Here is a 25,563-nt window from a genome sequence, read left to right as displayed (position 1 = left end):
TCTCGCTCCAATTTTTCACAAGTTCATCAAACAACCGCAGTAAGAATATTTCACCAAGCACGGTGAGTAATGGCTTCTCCTGCTATTGTTATTTGCACCTCTTGCCACATGTACAGTTTATCTATCTCTGTCGCTGATGAGGGATTTACATGTAATAAATGCAGGGAAATAGTTAGGCTGACAGAGAAGATTTAAGAATTAGAGACACGCATCCAAACATTAATTGAGGACAGTAAGAATGTTAGGGCTCTATATACAGCTTTGGATGCATCTAGCTCAGGGATTTCTGTACATTGTTCGGTTCTGGAAACAGAGCCCCTGCAGCAGGGCAACTGGGTGATGGTGAGGCAGCGTAGTCGTGGGTCAAAACTCCGCTCTTCTGTTCCGATCAAAACATTAAACAGGTTCTCCCCACTCAGTGATGCACCCACTGAGAAACCTGATGAAAGTGCTCTAGTTATTGGTGATTCTATTGTACGGAACGTGAATATAGAGACACCAGCCACCATAGTCAAATGTTTACCGGGAGCCAGAGCGCCTGACATCTTGGCAAATAAGTGCTGGCTAATGCTAAACGTATATACAGTAAAATTGTTATTCATGCTGGCGCTAATGATGTTCGACTTCGCCAGTCAGAGATCACTAAAAATAACATTAAAGAGGTGTGTGAACTTGCTAGCACGATGTCAGACACTGTAATATGCTCTGGTCCCCTCCCTGCTTACCGTGGTGATGAGATGCATAGCAGATTGTCATCACTCAATGGCTGGATTTCTTAAGTGGTGCCCACAGAATAACATAGGTTTCATAGGCAATTGGACAAGCTTTTGGGGCAGACCTGACCTGTTGAAAAGAGATGGTCTTCATCCCTCCTGGGGTGGCGCCACTCTTCTCTCTAGAAATATGGCACATAGTCTTAGTGTTTATACTTGACTAACTGGGGCCCAGGTCAGGAAGCAGACAGACTGGCTAAACCGACCGTCTGCTAGCTGCCTCCCGTCACAGAGGTCAGTTAATTCTCAGCAGATAGAGACTCTTTCACCTAGATATCACACTATAGAGACTGTGTCTGTTCCCCAAACTAGAAAATACAAAAAAAATCCAAACCAAGTTAAGATTAACAATTTAATTGAGGTTCAACAAATAAAAAACAGATGCAATATGGATAAACAAATGATAAATCTTGTCTTATTGAATATCAGATCCCTTTCTACGAAAACACTTTTTGTAAGTAATATGATCACTGATCATAATATAGATGTACTCTGTTTGACAGAAACCTGGCTAAAACCTGGGCCCGGTTTTTCAAAAGGTTTAATCCGGATAAAATTGATTGATCCTTTTTTTGTGATCCGTGGTCACGTAATCCATCTTACTTTTGGAGCCAGTTTTTTAAAGCAACATCGGATTGGATCAATCTGATCCGGATAGGAACTTTTCAGGATCACCAAATCTGGATAACCAATGCTGGATAACCAGTGCTCAAACAGGATTGGAAATTACAATGTAGAACTATAGATATGTACAGAGCAACAAGCCAGTGTGGGGTCAATATAAATTATTTTTTATTTGAAATGAAAACCCACACATTAAAAAAAAAAACTAAAAACAAGAAAAACCCCACCCCATCCTCTTCCAGCAGTCCGCTCATCTGAGACCTACAACACAAGCACTGTACATTGAGGATATTTATAACAAGTATCAAGTATAGATGTTTTGAATAAAAAAAAATAAAAAAAAAGACTTAATGTAAAAAAATATTTTCGATTGTGATGAATATATATATATATATATATATATATATATATATATATATATATATATATATATATATATATATATATCAATTAGTGACAGAATAAAATTGATTGTTTTTGGATTATTTTATGAGGCCAAACTCTTTCTACTTTGATGTAGGCCTATACTGAAAGGCTGAATACGTTAAAGCCTACCTAATCACTGTAGCTTGACGGATGAACAAATAAAATTAAAACCTTATGAATAAATAGGATATCTTGTAAGATACTGCATGATCCAAATATAGTATTTTTTGATACATTTTTAAATTTTTCATTACGTTTCTGCCATGAAATCCACGCTGAATCCACCCTTCTGATGGGATCAGCTTAATCCAGATTTTTTGGATCAAAGTGATCCAAATCCTACAAAAAAGTTCTAAAAAAAAAAACCAAACTAAAGGTTTGATCCGGATCAAAACCGAGATTGGATTGCGTGATCTAATCCGATTATGTAATCCATTTTTTCTTTTGAAAAACACATTTTCAAGATTTGATCCAATCCATTATCCAAAATCCTACTGGATTATTTTTGAAAAACCGGGCCCTGATGATAACATTATTTTAAATGAGTCCACCCCCCAAGATTACTGTTATAAACATGAGCCATGTCTAAAAAGCAAAGGGGGAGGAGTTGCTTCAATTTATAACATTTTCAGGATTTCTCAGAGGGCAGGCTTCAAGTATAACTCGTTTGAAGTAATGGTGCTACATATAACATTATCCACAGAAACAAATGTTAATGATAAATCACCTGTTATGTTTGTACTGGCTACTGTATACAGGCCACCAGGGTACCATACAGACTTTAATAAAGAGTTTGGTGTTTTTACATCCGAGTTAGTTCTGGCTGCAGATAAAGTTTTTAATAGTTGGTGATTTTAATATCAATGTTGATAATGAAAAAGATGCATTGGGATTAGCATTTATAGACATTCTGAACTCTTGGTGTTAGACAAAACGTTTCAGGACCTACTCATTGTCGAAATCATACTCTAGATTTAATACTGTCACATGGAATTGATGTTGATAGTGTTGAAATTATTCAGCCAAGTGATGATATCTCAGATCATTATTTAGTTCTGTGCAAACTTAATATAGCCAAAACTGTAAATTCTACTTCTTGTTACAAGTATGGAAGAACCATCACTTCAACCACAAAAGGCTGCTTTTTAAGTTATCTTCCTGATGTATCCAAATTCCTTAGCATATCCAAAACCTCAGACAACTTGATGATGTGTAACAAACTATGGACTCTCTCTTTTCTATCACTTTAAATAAAGTTGCTCCTTTATGATTAAGGAAGGCTAAGGAAAACATTTTGACACCATGGTATAATGAGCGTACTCGCACCCTAAAGAGAGCAGCCTGAAAAATGGAGCGCAGCTGGAGGAAAACAAAACTAGTGGTATTTTTTTCTAGATCCGATTACTTTTCTTCTCTTTTAGAAGAAAACAAACATTACCCCAGGTATTTATGCAATACAGTGGCTAAATTAACAAAAAATAAAATCAACTACAGGTGGCAGATCCTTTTCCTATTTGGCGCCTAAACTCTGGAATAACCTCCCTAACATTGTTCGGGAGGCAGACACACTCTTGCAGTTTAAATCTAGATTAAAGACCCATCTCTTTAACCTAGCTTACACATAACATACTAATATGCTTTTAAAACCCAAATCCGTTAAAGGATTTTTAGGCTGCATTAATTAGGTAAATCGGAACCGGAAACACTTCCCATAACACCGTACTTTCTACATCATTAGAAGAATGGCATCTACGCTAATATTTGTCTGTTTCTCTCTTATTCCAAGGTCACTGTAGCCACCTGATCCAGTCTGTATCCAGATCAGAGGGTCACTGCAGTCACCCGGATCCAGTACGTATCCAGACCAGATGGTGGATCAGCACCTAGAAAGGACCTCTACTGACCTGAAAGACAGCTTAGATCAGGACAACTAGAGCCCCAGATACAGATCCCCTGTAAAGACCTGGTCTCGGAGGCCCACCAGGACAAGACCACAGGAAACAGATGATTCTTCTGCACAATCTGACTTTGCTGCAGCCTGGAATTTAACTACGGGTTTCGTCTGGTCATTGGAGAAATGGCCTCCAACTGAGCCTGGTTTCTCCCAAGGTTTTTTTCTCCATTCTATCACCGATGGAGTTTTGGTTCCTTACCGCTGTCGCCTCTGGCTTTCTTAGTTGGGGACACTTCATCTACAGCGATATCATTGACTTGATTGCATATAAATGCACAGACACTATTTAACTGAACAGAGATGACATCACTGAATTCAATGATGAACTGCCTTTAACTATCATTTTGCATTATTGACACACTGTTTTCCTAATAAATGTTGTTCAGTTGCTTTGACACAATGTATTTTGTTTAAAGCACTATATAAATAAAGGTGACTTGACTTGACTTGACTATGATAAAAAAATTAGTTTTTATCGTTAGGGCTGGGTGATATATCTAACGATATGATCATGCGCATCTAATCGTAAAGCTGCTTCCATGATTACCGCTAAATCGCCATCACCTGCTTATAATTGGAGTGGCATTTAATAGACAGAGCCATATATCACTGACAAGCTACACAATATCGCAATTCATTATACCAGATGAATTGCCTTCAATAATAAATATGAATTGCGTAGCTTGTCAGCGATCTACGGCTCTCTCTATTAGTTGCCGCTCCATTTAAAAGCAGGTGATGGAGATTTAGCGGTAATCACAGAACCAGATTTACTGACTAGATGTGCATGATCATATCGTTAGATATATCACCCAGCCCTATTTATCTTCCATGATCAAAAATCATCATATCGCACACCCCTAACGCCAGTGTGCATTTTCAGTACACATTCAGTGCTGTTTGCGAGGGTCATGACAGCAAACCACTGACTTGTCTATGGCTGATAAACTCAAGCTGCTATGTAGTTTGTTTGTTTGTAGTAAGAACTGTTTGTAGTAATAGCAGAATTTTTTTTTTTGTTTGAACAGAAGGAAAAAGTAAAAGTATGTAAAAAAAAAAATGAATAAAAAAAAGTGACAGAACTGAAAACATGTACTTTGTGTCAAGAGCCAGTATTTAACATTTAACAGTCACGGATTTGTTTTGGGAGAGAGTTCCAGATGAAGGGGGCAGCAACAGAGAAAGCTTTGTCACCCCAGGTTCAGTGCTTAGTCCTAGGAGGTAGAATCAGAGGGCTTTGTGTGTGAGAAGGATTTTGAATTTAATTCCTTCTGGGACTGGGAGCCAATGGAGGTTCCTGAGAACAGGAGTGGTGATGTCACAGGTGTGGGTCAGCATACGAGCAGCAGAGTTCTGGATGTATTGGAGTTTATTTATATTTATAAGGTTTAAGATGTTATGCCGTACAGGATGCTATTGCAATAGTTAATTCTGGAGGTGATGAAGGCGTGAAAGAAGGTTTCTGCAGCAGAGAAAGAGAGTGATGGATGGAGTCGGGTGATGTTTTTGAGGTAAAAGCAGTTCTGGTGATTTTGTTCTATGTGATATTCAAAGGAGAGGTTATTGTCAAAGAAAACTGAGGTTGCGACTGTGAAGGGATGGAGACAGGGTGAAGGTGTCGACAGTGAGGGAGAAACTGTTAATGGTTTTAGTGATGGGTTTGTGTCCGATGATGATCATGTTTGTTTTTTCACAGTTGAGTTGAAGTAAATTGGTGTGCATCCAGGATTTAATGTCAGTGAGGCAGTTAGTGATAGTGGAGTGGGTGGCAGAGGTGATGGATTTAGTGGAGATGTAGAGCTGAACATCATCGGCATAGCAGTGAAAGTTGAGACCATGGTGGCGAATGATATTGCCAAGGGGAAGCAGGTATAGTATGAAGAGGAGAGGACCAAGCACTGAACCCTGTGGGACACCTTGGGGCAGCGGAGCAGTGGAGGAGGTGCAGTTGTTAATATGGATGAATTGTTGTCTGTCAATGAGATTAGATTGGAGCCAGGACAGCGCAGTGCTGGTAATACTGAGGGAAGATTCAAGGCTGGAGAGAAGAATGGTGTGGTTGATAGTGTCAAAAGCTGCAGCTAGATCGAGGAGGATGAGGATGGTGAGGTGACCAGCATCTGCAGAGAGGAGGATGTTGTTAGTGACTTTGAGGAGGGGTGTTTCAGTGCTGTGTTGTGATCAGAAACCAGATTGAAATGATTCAAAAAGGTAATTTGAGCAGAGGTAAGTTGTTTGGCAACAGTGCGTTTGAGTATCTTAGACAGAAAGGGGAGACTGGAGATGGGCCGAAAGTTTGACATAATGTCGGGGTTGAGACCGGGTTTTTTGAGGATGGTTTTGGTGGGAATCAGATGGTCGAGACAGGAAGAGAGTGTTTCATTGTAGTAGTTGATGAGGTTGGAGGGGTTGTCAGTCAGCGGTGTAGAGGAAGATGATAATTTGCTAACAAGAGCGGCTGAAAGGGCAGGAGTGGAGATGGATTTAAGATTTCTGAAAGAGATTGTGCGTTTGTTCATTTGTCGACACCACCACCAAACCCTCAGGTCGAGGTTTGTCCATGTAAGTATATCCTGTGGGTGTTGTTTTGTTAATTGAAAAATAGTCCAGAGGTTTGTGCCAAGTTTCAGTGATACAGAGGACTTCCAGATTATTGTCAGTTATGAATTCATTTAAGATGAGACTTTTACTGTTGAGTAAGTTGGTATTGAGCAAAGCTAGTTTCAGGTGATGTTCCTTCGTGATGGGTTGAGAGGGCCGGGGAAGGAGACGGAGATTAGATAGGTGCATGTGCTGTTTGTTGTGATGACGTAGTGAGTTAGTTGTAGTACACAAATTGGACCAGATGGATGGGATAGAGCTTGGGGTTGAAAAGTTGAACATACGACCAGAGCTTCTGTGTGGAGGACAGCGAAGTAGTCCAGTTTCTCGGAAGAAGTTAATGCAGTCCAGACAGGGGGGGTTGTTGAATTGGTGGAAATCAGCAGTTGAGCAGAGCGGTGGCATGATTAAGGCATGGTGCGCTAGCGCTAGCTTGCACTCAGATGCCGGGCGTCGCAGTCCCATGTACATCCTTTTCCTTGCAATCAGAGTGTTGTTGATCTGGTCAATGGTCGCAATTGAATCGGGCTCTTGTTGCTTGCTGCAATGTTTGCCTTACATGAGATTTCCTGGACAGACTATCAGCTTCTTATTATTCATTCATGCATTTTCCATTGTGATTCCGTTTATGTTATCCAATCCTGAAGTGGCTGAGAGGATGAGTAAACTTGTAATAATAAAATGATTACTGTTTAAAAGTAATTAAGATAAAAACGTTAAAAAAAGCAGAAAAAAGAAGCGGTAGCCAACCTGCACCAGCGTTCTCATCAGCGTGACCAAAATAAATTACTAAATTAATTAAAAGACAGCTGCCGCACTTTTGCATTACAGAAATCTTTGGCTACCTTGTTTGTTTTGTGAGCACCTACACTTCAGAACAGTGCCGAAGCTACAAGTAATTGGAGTCTCATGTGAGGTTCACAATTGGATGGGTTCAGGAGCTACAGATCATAAAGCCTACAAACAGTATACAGTAATGCAGACAAAGGTAAGCTGCGCTCCACGTAATGTTATCTGCTAGTTTAGTAACTGTTAGTTATAACAACGATTCACACATGTACTTTAACTATGAGTTTCAAAAGTGTAGTTAGTAGCTGTCAACCCTTCCGGGTTTTTTCCGGGGCTCTCATGTATTTGAGCTCTTTTCCCGCTGTCTTCCCGTTTTAGTATTATCCTGTAAAATATCCTGTTAGTCCTTCCATCGGACCTGTCAGTCTCTGTACTGTTGTCCTGTTGTGCTATTACACCCCACAATACAGCAATGGTTTACCTTGGTTGAAATAGATTTTTAATTTATCAAATTAAGATGCACGGCTGAGAGTGAGTACGTCTAAACACTGTGCAGTAGTCAGAGTAGCAGTAAAGGAGGCCATCAACATGGCGGCCATGCCAAGTAATGACATCACGATGCCCAAGCCCTATTGCTTCTCAAAACTAGCCCAGTTGTGTTTTGTTCCAGGCGATAAAGTACAAATTTTTTGGTGGGGTTGCCTTGGTAAAATTCGAATTTTAGGGACTTAACATCACATTATTGGGATTGGGGTCACTTCGACCCACGGGCATGAAAAACAACCACAGACTTGGCAACACTGGTTGGCCTTTACTACACAGAGTCGAAGTTCATCGACAATCTACAAAAAATCGATTTCAAAATCGCAGGTGATTAATTGCTGATTTTAAAAGCGATTTTTGTGTCAGTGATTGTCAGTGAACTACGGCTCTTGTGTAGTAAGTGCCGCTCCACCGGAACCAGTGTTGCTTAGTCCTTTGTTGTTTTTCATGTCTGCAGGTTGAAGCAGCCCCAATCACAATAACATGATATTTACCCACTAAAAGCCGAATTTTACCAAGGCAACCCTGCCAAAAAACATGTATTTTATCCTTGTGATGCAATTTTTTTATAGGGGAACCTAATTGGACTAGTTTTGAAAAGCAACTGGGCAGGCTTTGTTGTGAAAACACGGAGTCTCAGAATGCCTTGGTGTGTATTCACACAAATACGGTCCACATGCACTAGGGGTGTAAAAAAAATATTGATAGTATTGCGATATTCTGTTAGAAGATATTGTATCAATTCTGGGGCGGCAGTGGCTCAGTGGTTCATGTAGGTTGTCTACAAACCGGAAGGTTGGTGGTTCGATCCCCGGCTCCACCTGACCAAGTGTCGAGGTGTCCTTGAGCAAGACACCTAACCCCAGCTGCTCCCGACGAGCTGGATGGCGCCTTGTATGGCAGACACCGCTGTCGATGTGTGAATGGGTGAATGTGAGGCAAATTGTAAAGCGGCCATGTGGTCTGTTGAAAGCGCTATATAAATGCAGTCCATTTACCATTTACCATTCTCAAAAATGGAATATTAATATTTAACTAAATAAATTAATGTAAGATTCATGGCAGTTATTTCATTTTGAGTTTACATCCCGACCGCTTGGTGGCAGTTTTCATCTCTGTACGACAGTGAGAATAACCGTAAATACTAGCATAGGATAATGGATTAATTTTGTTTGAGGAATTAATGCACTTTTCGTGCCTGTGACAATACAATGGGGAAAATGTACATTAATTGGAATTTATATTAAGAGTTTCTAAAGTTTTTACCAGTTTTTGTGTTTAAAATGGCATGGCAATGTTAGTTTTCAGTGTGTATTAACAATCTTTGAGCAAACTTACTGTGCAATCTTAGTGGCTTTTTTTTTGCAAACAAATTGTCTCTTAAAAATGTAATGTGAATACAGATGACAAAACACTAACCAAAACCATGAGTTTTATATTATCATAGTTGGTTAAATGAAGTCCGTGTTTAGTCAGTTGATGTTGGTTAAAGGACACATTTCCCTGCTGAAAACAACAACAACAAAAAAAGAATAAAGCTAAAACCAGCCTAAGCTGGTTGACTGATTTTAGTTGGTCATCCAGCCCAGTTTTTGCTGGTCAAAGCTGTACAGAAGGCTGGTTTTAGAGGGTTTTGATCACTTCCTTAGCTGGTCAGGCTGGGAGACTAGCTAAGTTTAGGCTGTTTTTTTTTTCTGCAGAATAGAATAATCGTTATTAATTATTTATTTATTTAGTTTTTGTTTTAAAATAACGACCAAGCAGCCAGCGCCAGACAATTTTTTTTCAATTCAATTCAAGTTTATTTGTTAAATTAAATAAAAAAATAAATAATAATAATAATACAAGACGTAGTCAGCTTGACGATGAACTATCAATATTAGTAATTAATAGTTATATGATGCAGTCACACATTTAGCAATAATTGTTAGTTCTGTTTGTTGATTCAAGGTTAGCATCATCTGGGGTCCTCTGAGGGTCAGCATCATCTCTTCTAAGGTGTTCTGAATCCAGACTGGAGCTTGTGTAAATCCTAGCCGTGGCAAAACATAGAAACAAAATAGAGACATCATTAGCATAGCTGCTGATCCAACAAAGTAAAATTAGTTTAACACAAGCTAATGAATAAAAATGCACATTTGATCAGATGCAAGTACACTCACAATTTAAAAGATACATTATTCATATGCTTGGCGAAAGAGATGTGTTTTTAATCTAGATTTAAACAGAGAGAGTGTGTCTGAACCCCGAACATGATCAGGAAGGCTATTCCAGAGTTTGGGAGCCAAATGTGAGAAAGCTCTACCTCCTTTAGTGGACTTTGCTATCCTAGGAACTACCAAAAGTCCAGCGTTTTGTGACCTTAGGGTGCGTGATGGGTTGTAGCGTGGTAGAAGGCTAGTTAGGTACGCAGGAGCTAAACCATTTAGGGCCTTATAGGTTAGTAATGATAATTTGTAACTGATACGGAACTTAATAGGTAGCCAGTGCAGAGACTGTAAAATTGGGGTAATATGATCATATTTTCTTGACCTCGTAAGGACTATAGCTGCTGCATTTTGGACTACCTGTAGCTTGATTATTGACGAAGCAGGACAACCACCTAGAAGTGCATTACAATAGTCCAGTCTAGAGGTCATAAATGCATGAACTAGCTTTTCTGCATCAGAAACAGATGTTTCTAAGATGGAAGAATGCAGTTTTTGTAGCATTGGAAATATGATTTTCAAAAGACAAATTGCTGTCTAATATAACTAGACAGTGAGCTAATCATAGCCTTTATTTGATAAATTTGCCCTTCTCAAATCATTACAACTAGCCTAAAATAAAATCTATATATACAAAACAGTTCAAGCATATAACAATGTTTAAACGTTAAACCTAGATAAATGGGCGCTATATCCAACACTTTGCTACCAGTTTTGTGATTATTGGCCAAACCATTCAGAAGTAAAATGCAAAAATATGCATTTTTAATATCTCCGGACCACTAGGTGGTGCTGTGTCGAAATACTGCAGGTAGTCTCAGGTTGTTCTAAAACACATCAAGTTTGGTCTCAATACGCCAAACCGTTGTCAAGATATAGCCTCACGTGCATTTTTGCATGCTTTTTGTTAAATTTGTTCATGTGTCATTTGAGAACGGTTGAACGGTTGAACTTGAATTCCATAACTTTTTGCCAGAATGATCTGAAGATGATCTGAGCCAATTTTCGTGAAAATCGAACTAACCGTCTAGTAGGGCTGGGACAACGCGTCGAGGTCATCGATGACGTCGATGCAAAAAATACGTTGACGCAAAATATGCGCAATGATTTGTCGACCTGTTTTTATTTCTATAAAAAACGTTTGTAAAATGTTTACCTTATGTGCACTGAATACACGCGATGGCCGGATCAATATATAACCAATCCAGGGTTTTTTCTGCATTGATCTTTTTTTTTTTGGTGACTGTCAAAGCCTTATTTGATCGGTGAGTGATGTAGAATAGAATGACTGCTGCGCCTGACAGGGCGCGTACAAGAGAGAGCCCCGGCTGGGCGCACACTCACAGTCTTCAAACAACACGAGTGCTTCTTGCTCTCTCTCTCCCTCGTGCATATTATTCAAAATCATTGAAACACGATAGAAAAAGGGCGAAACGCCAAAGTTTCACGCGCGCTCACGCACTCACAGTCTTCAAACTACACGAGCGCTTGTCTTTCTCTCTCTCTCTCTCTCTCTCTCTCTCGTGCATATTAACCAAAATCATTAGACACGATCAAAAAAGGGCGGAACGCCAAAGTTTCACGTGGAGCATTCAGAGATTTTTTTTTTCTCCATGACAGCACTCTCTGTATTAGCTTAAAGCCCTCAAGTTTACATTGGTTACTGTATTCTTTCAATTGCTCTTGATGCCCTTTTTTATTGAATGCTAGACATCAAGTTGTTGTTATTTTCATCTGAAAGAAGAACATAGGCCCTATGTGTTCAGTAAGCTTGTTTCAGTAAGCTATGTGTTTTCAAAGCTTCAAGGTTTTATTGAACGGTATCTCTATACAAGTGCAAAGTAATGCATTCTTAATCAGTCTTTTATTTTGTAATTTTAAGAGCAATAAACATATATTGCAATGTTAAGGAATTCATGTTTTTTTCATTCAGATATGTAAATCAACATGTATAAATTTTAGTAGTCAATTAATGGGGAGATAATCGAAATCGAATCGGTCCGAAAAAATTAATCGTTAGATTAATCGATGCATCGAAAAAATAATCGCTAGATTAATCGCTTAAAAAATAATAATTTATCCCAACCCTACCATCTAGGATGTGTTTGAAAAAGTATGAAAATAGTAAAAAAAAAATTTATCATTGCCATTTTATCATTTGACTTGGCATGGGACAAGGATTCAGAGGAATTTTTTTTTTTTCCATTTTCTGGTTTACGGTTCAAAAGTTAGAATTAGAATAAACATGAGTGCAACTTTGGACAAGTGGTGGCGCTAGCGTGTTAAAGTGCTATGGTTAATGTTGAAAGTGTCCTCTATCAGTGTGCCAAGTTTTATAACTTTCCCGCAACTGGTTCTATGGGCTGCCATTGACTTGCGGCGGAAGAAAAAGAAGAATAACGCCAACGATTACAATAGGTGCCTACGCACCTTCAGTGCTTGGGCCCTAATAATGATAATGGGAACAAAGACAATAGGTGTCTCGTACCTTCGGTGCTTGGCCCTAATAATTATAATAAGAATGGGAACGAAAACAATAGCTTCCTCGCACCTTCAGTGCTTGGCCACTAATTAAGCCTTGCAAGTGTAAAAACATCAATTACCATTTTAAGAAAAAATTCATTCAAATGTGTTGGTGGTGGTGAAATTATTACCAACATTAAAACACATTTAATATCATCAACAGTCAAAATAATTTCTAAGGATTTTGAACGCAGCTACCTGAAAGTGATGCACGTGCTTCATTATGGGCTTTTTTATTTTTATTTTCTCTGCGCGGGACTGCGCTGATGTATTTGGCCAGATATAGCCTAGTTGTATATTATGTTGACAATTTGCTCAAATGCGGGAATGGCATGTCACGTGTGCCGACTGCAAACTGCGTACATCATAAAAAAAAATATATATATATATATATATATATACATAGAGAGAGAGAGAGAGAGAGAGAGAGAGAGAGACAGATAATTATTTTTTTATATGTTAATGTTAATATAGAAAGTTTTTTTCTGGATGTGCAAACCCCGTCACTGCATCAAGAGCCACCACACAAATGATGTAACAAAGAATTTGGCTACAGTTGTCATATTCCTCTTGTTAAGCCACTCCTGAACCACAGAAAACGTCAGAGGTGTCTTTAACTGGGATGAGATGAAGAAGAACTGGATTGTTACCCAGTGGTCCAAAGTCCTCTTTTCAGATGAGACGAAGTTTTGTATTTAATTTGGTATTTGGTCCTAGAGTCTGGAGGAAGGGTGAAGAAGCTCATAGCCCAAGTTGCTTGAAGTCCAGTGTTAAGTTTCCGTAGTCTTTGATGATTTGGGGTGCAGTGTCATCTTCTGGTGTTGGTCCATTGTGTTTTTTTGAAAACCAGTCACTGCACCCTTTTACAAATACATTTCGGAGCACTTCATGCTTCTTTCAGTTGACCAGCTTTTTGAAGTTGCCGATTTCATTTTCCAGCAGGATTGACACCTGCCCACACTGCCAAAAGCACCAAAAGTTGGTTAAATAACCATGGTGTTGGTGTGCTTGACTGGCCAGCAAACTCTCCAGACCTGATCCCCAGAGAGAATCTGTCAGTTATAGTCGAGGTAAATAAGAAACAAGAGACCAAAAGATGCAGATGAATTGAAGACCATTGTCAAAGAAACCTGGGCTTCCATACCACCTCAGCAGTGCCACAAACTGATCACTTTCATGCCATGCCGATTTGAGCCAGTAATTAAAGCAAAAGGAGCCCCTACCAAGTATTGAGTACATGTACAGTAAATGAACGTACTTTCCGGAAGGCAAACAAGTCACTAAAAATGTTTTTTATGAAGTATTCAAATTTGTTGAGAAGAATGAATGTTAAATTGGTGGGTTTTTGTTTATTGTGAGCCAAAATAATCATAATTAAAACAACCAAAGACTACTTCAGTCCGTGTGTATTTAATTTATTTAATACACAAGTTTCACAGTTTGAGTTGAATAACTGGAATAAATTTAATTTTTTGGATGGAACTTGTTCAAGTTCCTGACAATATCCAGTAACTTCGCACAGCCATTGAAGAGGATTGGACCAGCATTGCACAGGCCACAATTAAAATGCTGTCTTATCGGCATCTTGCTTTGCCACACTTGTGAGGTGGATGGAATATCTTGGGAGAGGAGAAGTGCTCACTAACACAGATTAAGACGATGTTTAAGAGAAATAGGCATTTTGTGTACACAGGAAAAGACTTAGATCGTTAAATTCAGCTAATGAAAAATGGGGGCAAAAACTAGTGTTGTGTTTATATTTTTTTTTTAAAGTGTTGTGTTTATAGTTTTGTTATATATATATTATGTGTGTGTGTGTGTGTGTGTGTAAAATATAGAAATGAATACATTTTACTAGGGCTGTGATGGTGGTAAAGTGATAAAAATCTGCCACCATCACAGCCCTAGTAAAATTTATATATTTCTTGTTTTATACAGCTTAAAGACCCTGGGGTCAAACTCACCAAAAAGAAAAATTATGCTTTAAAAATGTTTACCAGGTCTCCCTATTAAAATAGTAAAAGAAATTACAGTAACATTACAGTAGACAAGACAGTAAATATAAAGCAAGAAAAGTAAATTGTTTATTTACAGATGTTCTCTCAGCTTTTAACAATATACCAAAAATAAATAATTTTTACTTTTATTTCAGAGTTCATTGAAGAAAAAGAGGAAAATCAAGAATCAAGTGAAGTTGAGGAGAATCAGAATCATGTTAAAACTGGTGGAAAACCTTGGAGTTGCTGTCAAACCAAACAAAAAGATTCAAAGAAAAAAAGAGTTAACAAATCTTTCACCTGCAATCAGTGTGGAAAGAGTTTCACATGTAAATCAAATCTTAAGTGTCACATGACAGTTCATACTGGAGAGAAACCACTCACCTGTGACCAACGTGGGAACAGTTTCACACAATCATCAGACCTTCAGGATCACATGAACATCCACACTGGAGAGAAGCAGCACGCATGTGATCAGTGCGGTAAAATCTTTTTATGGGCTTCACTTCTGAAGAAACACTTGAAAGTTCATGCAAAGAAGCAGCCACATTCATGTCATTTGTGTGGTAAGAGTTTTTTGCATCTACAAAGTTTGAAAGAACATCAGGGCATACATAATGGTGTGAGAGAGTACATGTGCTGTGGGTGTGTAAAGACTTTTAATTCAGCAAGCAGTTTAAAACTGCATGAGAGGATTCACACTGGAGAAAAACCTTACAAGTGTTCACACTGTGACAAGAGATTCAGTCAATCATCAAATCTGAAAAAACATGAGAGGATCCACACTGGAGAAAAACTGTACAAGTGTTTACACTGTGACAAGAGATTCAATCAGACAACAGATCTGAAAAACCATGAGAGGATTCACACTGGAGAGAAACCTTACAAGTGTTCACACTGTGACAAGAGATTCAGTGTGTCATCAGTTCTGAAAATACATGAGGTGATCCACACTGGAGAGAAACCTTATGAGTGTTCACACTGTGACAAGAGATTCAGTGTGTCATCACATTTGAAGACACACAACAGGATCCACACTGGAGAGAAACCTTATAAGTGTTCACATTGTGACAAGAGATTCAGTGTGTCATCAAGTCTGAAAAGACATGAGATGATCCACACTGGAGAGAAACCTTACACGTGTTCACACTGTGACAAGAGATTCAGTGATTTATCAAGTCTGAAAAAACATGAGAGGATCCACACTGGAGAGAAACCTTACATGTGTTCACACTGTGATAAGAGATTCAGTGATTTATCAAGTCTGAAAAAACATAAGAGGATTCACACTGTAGAGAAACCTTATATGTGTTCACACTGTGACAAACGGTTCAGTCAGACAAGAGATCTGAAAACACATGAGAGGATTCACACTGGGGAAAAACCTTACATGTGTTCACACTGTGACAAGAGATTCAGTAATTTATCAAGTCTGAAAACACATGAGAGGATCCACAATGGAGAGAAACCTTACAAGTGTTCAAACTGTGACAAGAGATTCAGTCAGACAACAGATCTGAAAACACATGAGAGGATTCACACTGGGGAAAAACCTTACAAGTGTTCACACTGTGATAAGGGATTCAGTCAATCATCAAATCTGAAAACACATGAGAGGATTCACACTGGAGAGAAACCTTACAATTGTTCACACTGTGACAAGAGATTCAGTCAGACAACTGATCTGAAAAACCATGAGAGGATTCACACTGGAGAGAAACCTTATAAGTGTTCACATTGTGACAAGAGATTCAGGTGGTCAACACATTTGAAAACACATGAGAGGATTCACACTGGAGAGAAACCTTACAAGTGTTCACACTGTGATAAGGGATTCAGTGCCTCATCGAGTCTGAAAACACATAAGAGGATCCACACTGGAGAGAAACCTTACAAGTGTTCACACTGTGACAAGAGATTCAGTCAAACAGGAGATCTGAAAACACATGAGAGGATTCACACTGGAGAGAAACCTTACAAGTGTTCACACTGTGACAAGAGATTCAGTCAAACAGGAGATCTGAAAACACATGAGAGGATTCACACTGGAGAGAAACCTTACAAGTGTTCACACTGTGACAAGAGATTCAGTGTGTTATCGAGTCTGAAAACACATAAGAGGATCCACAATGGAGAGAAACCTTATAAGTGTTCACACTGTGACAAGAGATTCAGTGTGTCATCAATTCTGAAAAAACATGAGGTGATTCACACTGGAGAGAAACCTTACAAGTGTTCACACTGTGACAAGAGATTTAGTCACTCAGCCAATCTGAAAACACATGAGAGGATTCACACTGGAGAGAAACCTTACAAGTGTTCACACTGTGACAAGAGATTCAGTGTGTCATCGAGTATGAAAACACATGAGAGGATCCACAATGGAGAGAAACCTTAAGTGTTCACACTGTGACAAGAGATTCAGTGGTTCATCGAGTCTGAAAAGACATGAGAGGATTCACAATGGCGAGAAAGCACATCACCGCAATGACACATAGAGACTCATTTAGCTGTATATGTAAATATTTTGTATGGTATATGCGTTTCGTCCAGAAGGATCCGGAATTCGGGAGAGTTAAAATGTTATATAATTTTTTTTAAAACCAGGTCCCAGAGTGAATTAACCTGAAAATGACAAAATGATAATTTTTCTCAGCGATGTATATTGCGATTTAAAAAAAAAAAAAAAAAAAAAAAAACATCAGGGCCCGGTTCCCCAAAACTTTCTTATCGCTAAGTAGTTCTCAACCTATTCCTTAACCTCTCTCTTAACATTATGCCATGATTCCCAACATGTTTGTACACTAAGTATATCTTCTGTAAGTCACACATTCGCAAGGTTGGTCTGGACCATTCTTAAGCTCTCTCTTAGCGTTGTTTGAGCTCAGGACGCTAGTCGCTGCCACTGTGCAGCAGTCTTTAGAAATCAGTGCAGCGCAGTACAAGTCAGACTATGGTATGTTGACAATGTTGTGGCTCAACAAAGATTTTATCTTATGGACATTTTAAGACTAATAATAAAATATGTTTTTATGAAGTTGGCTTTTATGTGGTATCACAACTAATATGGTGGTAATTAGCCTAGACTATTTCATAAAGTCATTAAAGCATTTAAATTGGCGATCACTTTTGATAATTTAAAATCTGGCAAACAATTTGGCTCTAAATGGCTAAGATCTATAAATGGGCAAGCATGGTTGTGTCCAGTAGGCGACCAACTATGGCAGCGATCCAACATGTCCTTGATCCAAGATTACTTGGCTAGGTCAATTAATGAAGCAGTTAGGATATTTTAAGGGCTTCTGCTCATCTTGGACACCATCTTGAAAATCACACCTTTCTAGTGGTCAAACTTTGGTAAACTTTTTGTATGTTATTAAGTACATCTAATATCTGTTAGCTTGAAACAGTCCTGACCATCAGTTATTAATCAAATGTATCATATTCTTGTTATAGGAATCATGTCCAAAATTAGACCCTGCAAGAGCTGGAAAATTCGGACCACGTGCTTGATAAGATTACATGATTTATGATACCCCGAGCAAAGACAATATCTAATTGGTCAAGACAACATTTGAGGTGTGGCCAAAAGGCCAGTTTAAATGCTCAGAAATGCTCACCATCAAATCCTGCGTTTAGCTTTTAGCTTGCATTTAGCTTTTGCTATCAGTCATGCCGGCTTTTAGCTTGTAGTTTTGAGGATTAAATTTGAGGGTTAATTAAGTGATTGATGGCTGTTCATGTCTATGCAATTTCACGTGTTGCTGCAAACTTGGGATTGCACATTTTCGTTCTCTTAAACTCATTCTTCCCTAACTTTCTATCTTCCTGCAACTTTTATGAATGTGTGAGTGCATGTGCTTGTGTGTTAGAATAGTTTATATGTCTTATATTATCTAATAAAGCCTTATTCATATTGAAAAGAGAAGTATCTTGTGTTTTGTGCTTACAAGTTAATGTCTTAAACTGCCAATCTTGTTACTGTGCTAATTGATAGTGTTTTCAATATAGTTTGGTTATTAATATCCATTGCAGATTTGATGTTAAACGGCTCGTTCAGTGAAACTCAGGGCATCTCAGTGATCAGCCGTGAAACAGTGATTCTGTTCAAATTCCCTTTAAAATCTTAAATGATTCCCTTTGAGCTAAATTGACCTGTTTCCCTTACACCGAGTTCAATTCAACTGGAGGGGGCTGGGGTTTTTGGGATAATTCTGTGTAGCTTGTAGACAATTGCTTCTTCATAACGTTGAAGAAAAGTTTTGATCCACTTCAAATGTTGACTACTGTATAGCACAATATAGTTGATCATATCTTAATTTTAGAGGAAGTTGCCTTAACAAAATAATAATAATAACAATGCAAACTTGCATTAATTTTCTTTTGTTTCGTTTAAACAGTACTTTTTAGAGTGTGAAATATCTATTCTCACAGAATGTGGCCTATTCATAACCAATATATTGAACCATCTCTATGTTTTCCTAAATCCCAATTCTATGTCCAGACATCAGTAAAGTATCCGTTTATGAACATGTTTTATAGGTTTTTTAGATTTAGGAAATACACATGTGTTACAGTTTTTGGAGACATTTATTATTGTTATTATTATTATTATAGTTATTATTATTATTTGTATTTACAATGCAAAAACCAGAAGCAATAATATCTGCAGAGAAGGGTTGGCCATTCTCAAAACAAAAATCAGTTTTATTTAAATTTTCGTTTTTGTGTTTCAGAGGAAAAATCATTAAGGTATCTCCATTCCAGACCATTCTGAAAGAAGAATTTATGCAAATGCATATAAAATGCTTTAGAAACTTTAACAGAGATCTCAAGGTGATTTAATTGGTCTTCCCCACACATAAGATTTTTCTAGTTACTAGTTGTTCATTTGTCATTATTCAACTAATCGCAGGTTTATATAAAATTTACATCTACTGTACAATCCATAATGACTCTTAATATATTCTGCGCTCAAGCACATGCATTAAGTTTGCCAAAAAGCACAGGCAGAAGTAGCTTAATATTTGTGAAAAAGGAGACATTTTAATTATTTATTAATAAACAAATGTTTTCTTGACCGCTGCAAGATGAAATTCCCAGATTACATAATGCTTTTGTTTTTAATTGAATCGTTTAAAAGACATTTCAAGCTTCCTGTAGATCTTTTTCATGTATGTGAGACACACCAATTTTCATTTATTTAATTATCAGGAAAAAATTCAAGTGATCGAGAGGGCGCCTCCGTCATTCATGCGCATTAATAATTTTCAGGTAACACTTTAGAATACTGTTTCTTTCTAATAAGGAATTATTGAAGAACTAACAGGCCATTTTTCATTAACACTTAACTCACTACTGTTAACTACTAAGGAAGATATGTTAATTAATCAGTATGTAATACAGTTTTATGAATTTGTTGAGATTTTTGAATTGTCTAAATCATAAATGCAGCTGGGTTGAAGCCTGCAGTGATGTTTTTCCTTTGTTATGGCAGCCGTCCCCTCTGCATATAAATTTTTTCGAGAATGTTGCACTCCTGTTGCTCTTCTGCATGAAACTTCATGCCAATAAATAAGAAATATTGCTGACTTTTGCGTTTCCAGCGCTCTCTTTGCATTCGTCCGTTATTTGACGTTGAAAAAGGAAACGTTTTTTTTTAGACATGGAAAATCGATTTTACAATCGATTCAATGAACACTTATGTCTTAATATTCGAAAATGATTTTTTCACAAATGTGACAGCCCTAGTGTTGGATCTTATTGATTACTCTGATTTAATTGTAGATGAGAGCTTTATTTTGTTTTTAGACATTTATAAAGCATTTGATTCTGTTGAACATAAATTTATTTTTATAACGTTAGAAAAGTTAGGTTTTGGTCCTTTTTTATCAAAGCTGTTGAAACACTTTATGCAAATGCAAACTGTTCTATCAAATTAAAGACTGGCTCATCTACTAGATTTAATTTGCTACGTGGAATTTGACAAAGCTGCCCGATATCACCATATTTATTTTTATTAGCTGGTCAACTACTTTCTGTTTATCTTAGGGCAAGCGCTATACAGGGCATTAATATTGCAGATAGAGAGATTATACCGAGTCAACTCGCAGATGATACTACATTTTTTTTTTACGCAAATCTGCTCAGGTTTCATTAGCTATTAATATTATTAGTTTATTCTCTCGGGCATCAGGTTTACATTTAAATATCCACAAATGTGAATTATTTTCAATCAACAATTGTTGTTTAACAAACATAGACAGCATCCCAGTGAAAGACAAAGTTACTTACCTAGGTATAGTCGTTTCTAAGGATATGAAGAATAGATGTGTTGATAACTTCTCTCCAATTATGGAAAAGACCAAAAAGAAACTAAATCTATGGTTACACAGAGATTTGTCTCTCAAGGGTAGAACTTTACTTTCTAAAGCAGGTCTCTCACGTCTAGCCTATTCTGCCAGTTGACCAATGTTTATTTAATTTCTTATGGAAAAATAAGAAACACTATATTAGAAAATCTGTAGTTATGAATTCTTATGAAAAAGGTGGACTTAATTTTATCAGCTTTTCTACCCTTAATTATACATTTAAAATAAATTGGATAAAACCACACTTAAATCCCACCTCTTTATGGAACTTTATATCAATTTTTTTTTTCTAAATTAGTCTAAATTTTCTGCTCTTATGTAATTATAATCCTGACAAAATTCCTTCCAAATTATTTCACTTTTACAAACAATGTCTTTTATCATAGTCTTTAATTTACAAGCATAATTTTTCCCCAGACAATTATATAATTTGGCACAACAGAGAATAACTGTACAATAATAAATCTATTTATTTTGATAATTGGGTTAAAAAGTCAGTTTTGAGTCAGTTATTCAATGACCAAGGAATTCCATTAAAATATGAGGAGTTCTTGTCACATTATTTTATAATTACAGCAAGAGAATATGCTATTGTTTTTGGAGGTATCCCTTCTGGGATTATTATGTTTATGAAGGGTTTTAACAACAAGGAATCTCGGATTGTGCCATATCTCAATGTATTTGATACATAAGTTGGTAAATTATCCCTAACCACCAAATCAAATAATAGGAACATTCGTGCTCGTAACGACTGGTGAAAGGAGTGGCAGGAAGCAAGTGCAAGATAATGAATATTTAATAATATGAATGACACAGTACATGAAGATGGAAACACAGATGATACTTGGTCGGGGATACATAGTCCAGAAAGATGCAGGTGAGTGGAGGATCCAAAGTGCAGTGATGAGTTGGCAGCAGAAGAGGGTGACACAGGAACTGCTTGGAAGCGAGTCGAGAGGTAAGTGTTGATCCGATGGTGATATGCTATGAGTGGACGGGGTTCCGGGGAGACACGGACATCCAAAACACAGAAACGCACAAGAGAGCAAAACATCAGACGAGTAACAGGAAACAACACTCAGACAAACACAAGACGCTAGACAGGGCAATATATAGGGAGGAGTAATGAGTGACAGCTGTTGCTGATGACAGTTAGCAGAGACGCCCACAAGAAACAATCAGTGCTGACGCGTAACACACAGACTTAACCCACATAGTGAAAAACCCTGAGATCACGGTTTACCAACCCCCCAACCCCCCCCTCTCTAGGAACGCCTCCTGGGTTTCCCATAGGGGCCTACCTACTGATTGTAATCATCTATAAGGTAGTGATCCAGTATTTCCGTTGTAGGTACCCAGCTCCTCTCCTCCGGACCGTAACCTTCCCAGTCCACCAAGTACTGGAATCCTAGTCCCCTCCATCTCAAATCCAGAATCCGATTTACCGAATAAATTGGCTCCCCATCCACGAGACGCGGCGGTGGGGGTGGAATCCGGTAGGTGGATTAATGCGTGAATAAAACACGGGCTTAATTTTGGACACATGGAAGGCGGGATGAATCGAGTTGTGAGCGTACTCCACCATAGAGAGTTGTTGGCTCCAGGAAGAAGGATTCTTGGAGACTAAACATCACAACGTTCTCTCTAAATCCTGGTTGGCTCCCTCAGATTGCCGTTACTCTGAGGGTGATAACCAGAAGACAGACTAACTGTCGCTCCTAACAATTTGCAAAATTCTTCCCAAAATTTGGATATAAATTGGGATCCCCTGTCAAAAACCACGTCTACCCAGAGGCCATGTAACCGAAAGACATGATCAATGACAGTGACCGCTGTCTCCTTGGCTGTAATTTGGGCAAGGGTATGAAATGTGCCGCCTACGAGAACTGGTCCACTACGGTCAAAACGACCGTCATGCCATTAGAGGTCAGGAGGGCGGTAACAAAATCTAGAGTGATATGTGACCAGGGTCTCGAAGGGACAGACAGCGGTTGAAGAAGCCCATCTGGAGGTCGGTTAGATGACTTACCACTGGCGTAAACTGAGCATGCCAAAACAAAATCGTGAACGTCGCAAGCCATAAGTGCCCACCAGAATCATTGCTTAACTAAACCCTTGGTTCAGCTTATTTACATTACATTACATTTACATTACATTTAATCATTTAGCAGACGCTTTTATACAAAGCTACTTACAAATGAGAACAATAGAAGCAGTCAGGTCAACAAGAGAACAACAACAGTATACAAGTGCCATGACAAGTCTCAGTCTAGTATAGAACGCATAGCCTTTTTTTTTTTTTTTTATAAATAAAAAGACAAGAAAAGGAAAAGTGCTGGTATTAGTTGGTTAAGTGCAGGCGAAAAAGATGAGTCTTTAGATGTTTCTTGAAAATGAGTAAAGACTCCGCTGTACGAATTAAGATTGGGAGGTCATTCCACCAGCTGGAAGTTACAACAACTTCAACTTGAAAAAAGCGTCCAAGTAAATACATTTAAAATTGCCCTTTCCACAACTCGTACCTCCTATTTTTCGTACCTTTTGATGCTACCTGGCACTCACCCGCCATTAGCATTCCATTGACTGTCATTATTTTTTATGTCACTTTGCGAATAACTTTACATCTGAAGTGTTTAAAGACTTTATTTGTCCACTGTTTATTTCTAAAGAAACATCACAATGTATAAAAGGCTCCGTTACCTTTTATCTCATGTTATGGCTCCGTAGCAGACGTTTTTGTAAAAAAATGTAAGAAGACTTCACTGGTCTCCGTTAAAATCTACGGCGTAACTCTGTCCATTTCTTTTACTGTCTATGTTTTTTTGGGGCCAGTGGAAAAGGAGCGCTATGTCTTATAAAATCGGGTCGACCTGCTTTAAAAAAGAAAAAAGTATTTTATCCTCTCCTCTGTGTCTATGCAGACGTTGTGTGTGCTCCTTTAGGACAGAATAATCTCTGAAAAAAACATTTAACTAGAGACTATAGTCAAGCCCATTTAAAGCGGGTGACTTCAAGGTTAAATTGTGAACTGTGCAATTTTTCAGAGACTTGTAGTGATACACAGTATTCGGCACATTTGAAAATACACCTACTCACTAAGGAAACTGTTAAATGTCCCTTTAAAGCCTGTAATTTTCAGTCGAAAGTACAGTACTTTTCGTGCACATAAGAGTTAATTTCCGTCATTTGAGGGTTGACAAAAATCTGAGTTCTGATATCAATTGAATTCACGTATTGTGTTTTTGCAGGCATCAAACCAAAGGAATAGAGCTGCAGCTCTGCAGGGACTGCCATGGTACATGAAGGAAAATCCTTCTACATTGATGAAGAGATGTGAGGTAAGCAGCAAAATGTTGTTTAATGATACAAAACCTAGTTCACAATGGGCATTGGTTACACATCATTTCAGGCATCCTCTGTGTGGATACACTATATAGCAAAACATGTCTAAAGCACAGGCACCTTTTTGTTTTTTGTTTGTTTTAGCATGAAGCCAACAGATCCTGGGGAGGACTTCATCAAAGGAATGGTGATTGGAATCCTTTTGGTCGTTGAAGATGTGAAAGAGCCCCTTCCAGTTTCCTACAATGATGTTGTCATTGTCATTGAGGAAAAGATTGTCATGCGTCATCTTGGTGATGTACCCAATGCATTTGTGAACCTGATGGGCCTGCTGTACATGCTGAACCATGATCCAAAAGAGACTAAATATACTTTTGAGGTGATTCAGCGCCTGTTCATGGGAATCAGGTCTGAGATGGGCACTCCCTGGGTCCACTCTATAAAGAATAAACTGATCAGTTAGAGGGATGGCTCAGGAGGATGTTTCTGCATTGATGTTCTGCATGTTGTTCTGTATTTGGCCATGAGGAAGTATTCTAATTTTCTTGCCATTTGTCCACTATGTAGTAAGAGGAAATAAATGTAAAGCCCTTCTGTGGGTCACAACAGTTTATGGTTTTATGTTCTATCAGATCTCTATTGCTCTCTGTGGAGGAAATGTCTCTTGCAGACATTAATTTGTATTTAATGTTGTAGAGCAAACATGAACAGAGTGGAGATTTCTGTAATGTTTGAACGTGTTCATTTTCTGGTTGACATTTGACCAAGTTTCTCAGAGATATTTTATTTGTTTTGTTTTTACAAATCTTTCTGCAATTTACTGCAGCAACTCTGAACATCCACAACAATGGACTCAGTTGAATTCGGAGAGTTATTTTTTTCCCCAAAGGAAGACTGCACTTATTTTTATGTATTATATTATTATTTGTGGAATAGTATAATTCAGTTAGTAAGCAGCCCCAAGCAAAAGTCTGTAATAGAGTGTAAAGGCACATTTTTGAACATGTCCCAAGGAAGGTCTTTTTTTGATGTCTCAATTTTAAAGCAAGGCTGGTTGAAGTTGGACTTGTTGGGGTTTTAATAAAGTTCCTTATTGAATTGGATTTAATCTCTTCCATCTCTTACTTTTTATATAATTTCATCTCTTACTTTTCAGCTTTTTTTCAAGTGTTAATATTTAAGTTTTACTGGCCAATTCTCATGTAGATTTTTTGTAGATATTTGCTTAAATTTTTGAAATCTAGCAATTTCTGTAAACTCAAGTAACTTGGCAATAGAGCATGAAAAAAAGACAAATAGCTGATTCACATTCATCAGTCAGGTAGAACTATACACACTAAGGTTTAAAAAGACTTTTGTATAAGTTGAAGTATCAACTCAAGCTTTTTACTCAAGTAAAAGTGTAAAAGTACT

At 37.9% G+C, this 25,563-nt stretch overlaps 1 protein-coding gene across 1 annotated transcript in view; it reads left to right on the top strand.

Moving 5' to 3' along the window:
• The window catches only part of LOC113047436 (zinc finger protein 208-like), a 39,131-nt gene extending 20,785 nt beyond the window's left edge, over positions 1–18,346 (top strand). Inside the window, exon 3 of the mRNA XM_026208802.1 lies at positions 14,593–18,346. Coding sequence (XP_026064587.1) covers positions 14,790–16,835 — 2,046 coding nt within the window. The 5' untranslated portion in view covers positions 14,593–14,789 and the 3' untranslated portion in view covers positions 16,836–18,346. The remainder of the gene's footprint in view (positions 1–14,592) is intronic.
• Positions 18,347–25,563: the final 7,217 nt, after the last annotated feature.

The sequence above is a fragment of the Carassius auratus genome, chromosome 28, assembly GCF_003368295.1.
Source record: "Carassius auratus strain Wakin chromosome 28, ASM336829v1, whole genome shotgun sequence".
NCBI classification, from domain to species: Eukaryota; Metazoa; Chordata; class Actinopteri; order Cypriniformes; family Cyprinidae; genus Carassius; species Carassius auratus.
The sequence above is the reverse complement of the archived record's forward strand: the minus strand, read 5'-3'. Positions and strand labels throughout refer to the sequence as shown.